The sequence below is a fragment of the Rhagoletis pomonella genome, unplaced genomic scaffold (assembly GCF_013731165.1).
Source record: "Rhagoletis pomonella isolate Grant_MI unplaced genomic scaffold, Rhpom_1.0 Rhpom_scaffold_00366, whole genome shotgun sequence".
Lineage (NCBI taxonomy): Eukaryota > Metazoa > Arthropoda > Insecta > Diptera > Tephritidae > Rhagoletis > Rhagoletis pomonella.
Window position 1 is genome coordinate 1 of NW_023458920.1, and position 3,560 is coordinate 3,560.

A 3,560-nucleotide genomic window follows, 5' to 3' on the forward strand; every position below is an offset into this window, starting at 1 on the left:
TAAAATTATTTCAAGCTATTCCAATAGATTAATTACAGTACTAGTTAATTTTCAATGAAAATAAAATATAAAACACGAACCTTAACCATAAGTGATGAGGTTCTCTCGGAAGTGTTGTAAAATTGAGAAACGCTGTAGATGAGTCGCACAGTTTGGAGTAAGCTGAGTATCGATTGTTTCATGCATACCTTTTGAATAAAAGTAAGAAGAAGAATCATTTCATAAAACTTTGTTGAATAAAAAATATTTGGTTGTAAAAAAGGTATTTAGCAATGCTCCCATATGAGTGTTTCCATAAAAATGTAAACCGAAAATGCAAGTATGTAAATGGGCTCAAGCGGCTTTATAAATTTAAATTTCGTATTCAGATGGCGAAAAAGGTTATGAAAACGCGAAACGGTGGAGAGAAGAACTGAAACAAATAATTTTTAAGCAAAAAATAAAACCGACTTCAAATCTCGTATAATAATTTAGGAGTACCGTTAATTTTTTCATGATCCAGTGATGGGATCTAATCCATATTAGTATGGGACCACTTCTGAGCCACTACCTTTCCGATGCAAAAAGAATTCGGTTGACGTGGTCCAAAGTTATGCGGTAACACACATAAAAAGAAAAATATTCTGACGAATTGATAACCTCCTCCTTTTTTGGAAGTCGGTTAAAAATTAAATTATATATGTGGGATATTCTTAATGAACGTAACCTCCATCCTGCCAGTTTTTCTTTAGCTTGAATTTTTTTTTTGAAATATGTAAAATTCATTAACAAAAAAAAAGATTTCCAATGTCGAGTGGCAAAATAACGCTAGTGTCAATTTCAAGGTCATTTCGTGGCCAATCTTATAAGAGCCATTCTTTTTTAAGTCGGACGGATTTCGGACGAATTTTTTTCTTCTTTTTTTTCTTCGGAGATATGATCTGTCAAAGTTTCCTTTTTTTCGTGATTCTGACTAATCATGTACTTCTTTTGATCGTTATATCTGGGGTTCTGCTGATAGTAGAGACTTCATCTTAACGTCATTTTAAATCTAAGAACCATTTAACATTTCTATATATAAGATGGTACTTTTTCAAAAAAATCTCAAAAAATATAGTACATTTCAAATATATATAGTATTTTTTTAAGAAAAAGGAAAATTGCTTTTTAAGTATATATCTTTTTTCTGTCTTATGCATTTCCTCTATAAAAAATATATTTCTTTGAAAGTATCATATGCTTTATCGCTATAAATATATAAATTAATGTAAATCCAAAGTTAATTTTTTAGTAGTGAGATATTCGCTTTATCTCTCTCATCTCACCATTTCAAAATCTTAATAGAAAAAACTCTTTCTGTGGATGCCGAAGTTGCAGGAATAGAGAAATCGGTAAATCTTTCTAAGTATTTTTAAAAATGATGCGATTTTTGATCTGTGGACCCTTTGTTTTAAAGTATATTTATTTTAGTCATAATATTTCAATATAAATGTCATCCTTTTTAAAACATTTCTTTCTTACAAATTACTGAAATATATTTATATTTATAATTGAAGAAATTAAGTAGTTTTGCATACTATATATTTTTTTCCAACAGTATATATAGTACGCAGACCCAAAAAATAGTACAATACTATATTTTATAGTACGGTTGGCAACCCTAGGGAGAGATAACGTACAAAAAGAATACCACATGTATTACTTGAAAAAATATTGTGGGGGAAAAGTCTGTTACGTCCTTTATCACATTTTAATTCAAAATTAAACCAAGAACGAAATGCTTCTGATTAAAAATGAATTGGTTCCGTTATTTGACTTTATTTCAAGAAAGGAAAAATTCACAGGATTCACAGAGTTTTGCTTATTTTTACATGTAGTCTGAAACCACTTCTGTTTTCTCACGTCCGTTATGACCTCCTCTTCATCGATTTTCCCGACACCGGGGTATGATTTATTTAACTCTAAAGTCGTACGAATGTTACGTCCGACATCATGGAAACACCCATATGTATGTATATATGTATAAAACATATACATAGCACCCTATGCGCTAAAATAAGGACTTTCAAAATTTTAAAATAATTTTAGGAGTCGCTACCAAGTTGTGAAAAAATTGGAATTAAACTTGCAATTGCTCTAAATTGGTATTGATAATTCATTATTCGATAACAATAACTATCAAATTATAATATTTTCAAACGCCGGTAGGGACCCCTAAAGATTATTTTCAAATTTTTTAATTTTTTTTTTCGTGGATGTATTTCATTTATTGGAAAATTGATATTCATATTTTATTAACCAAAATTTATTACTGCACGACACCTACCGGATCGTCCAAATACAAAGAGTGGCAGCAAGTTTCCATAGCCTGAATGAATTTCGAATTATCACGCGCTTCATTATAGCAAAATGTTATCTTTCGATCGGTCTCTTTCCACACGCGCATAACCCGCGATCCAGCCAAAAAGAGGCAGTGCAACGTATATTGCACCTCACGGTCCTGCAAATGTGCCAACAGTTGCGAAAATAACGCACCACGCTTCTTCCAGTACTCCAACTCATCCTGCGGGCCGCTCGAGTCATTCTCCTTGCGTAACTGTTCACTTTCACCTAGTATCTTCATGATACCCTTTATCCAGTTATTTACACGCTCTTCCAGCTGCCCACAAAACTCCTGATTCTTTGCCATATCCTTGACCTCCTCAACGTGTTCGATCTTCTCAAACATATCACATTTATCGTCGAATATATTCACATGATCGCACACTTGCTCACAAACACGCAGAGCACTGCAGAAGGACCTTAGGCCCGGCAGCAATTGTCCTTTTATCAGACCGCAGCTAACATCCTCTTCATCGCCTTCCAAGCTGGGAAAAGCCAATGCCTGCATGAAGACATATTCGACGATGCGCTCAATCGAGGTGACCAGACCGATGTTTTTGGCATCGATAACACCGCAGTATCTGAGTGGGAACATAAGAATCGGATCCATAATAGATACAAAAAAAAATATATATAATAACCAATCACAACATTTGGGGGTCATATTGTGAGAGAATCATTTGAGAAAGTGCGATATGATTGCAGAGTGAAGCCCAAGTATATATGTATGTACATATGTATGTATGTACGTTTGAGCGGTTTAATTTAAACCAACCTCCCCAATTTTTACAAATTCGAAGAAACTTGTGTTAAACCTATGGGACCTACATATGTAGTAACATTCATTGCTTAAAATATATTTTAATTTACCGGTTTGATATGCCTTGCAAGCATGATTCATTCAAGAACTAAAAGTCTAGTTAGTCTAGACTTAACTTACGTGTGGACGATACGCCAACTCAGCCAGAAGCGAAAATATTTTGTTTTTGTATTTTCATTTTCAGCTGATGGTCACTTTGCCGCCTATAAGTACGGTGACCACTCGTACCGATTTTAGCGGGACAGTGTCGTTTTTGAGAAAATTGTCCCTCTGAATATTTTTAAAAGTCGGAACGTATAAGTGGCCCGATTTTTCATATTTCTACCGATTAAGTCCCGATTTCTAGTGTTTTCTTTATTCATTTATTAAGACTCTTCCT

At 33.6% G+C, this 3,560-nt stretch overlaps 1 protein-coding gene across 1 annotated transcript; it reads right to left on the reverse strand.

The window, feature by feature from the left end:
* Positions 1 to 18: 18 nt before the first annotated feature.
* LOC118750709 (dynein heavy chain 5, axonemal-like) lies at positions 19 to 2,882 on the reverse strand. The gene is made up of 2 exons (XM_036485440.1): positions 2,306 to 2,882; positions 19 to 188 (listed from the first exon to the last, which is right to left on the reverse strand). The coding sequence occupies exons 1-2, from the start codon at positions 2,867 to 2,869 to the stop codon at positions 45 to 47; spliced, it is 708 nt and encodes a 235-aa protein (XP_036341333.1). The 5' UTR covers positions 2,870 to 2,882; the 3' UTR covers positions 19 to 44.
* Between the last annotated feature and the right edge of the window lie 678 nt (positions 2,883 to 3,560).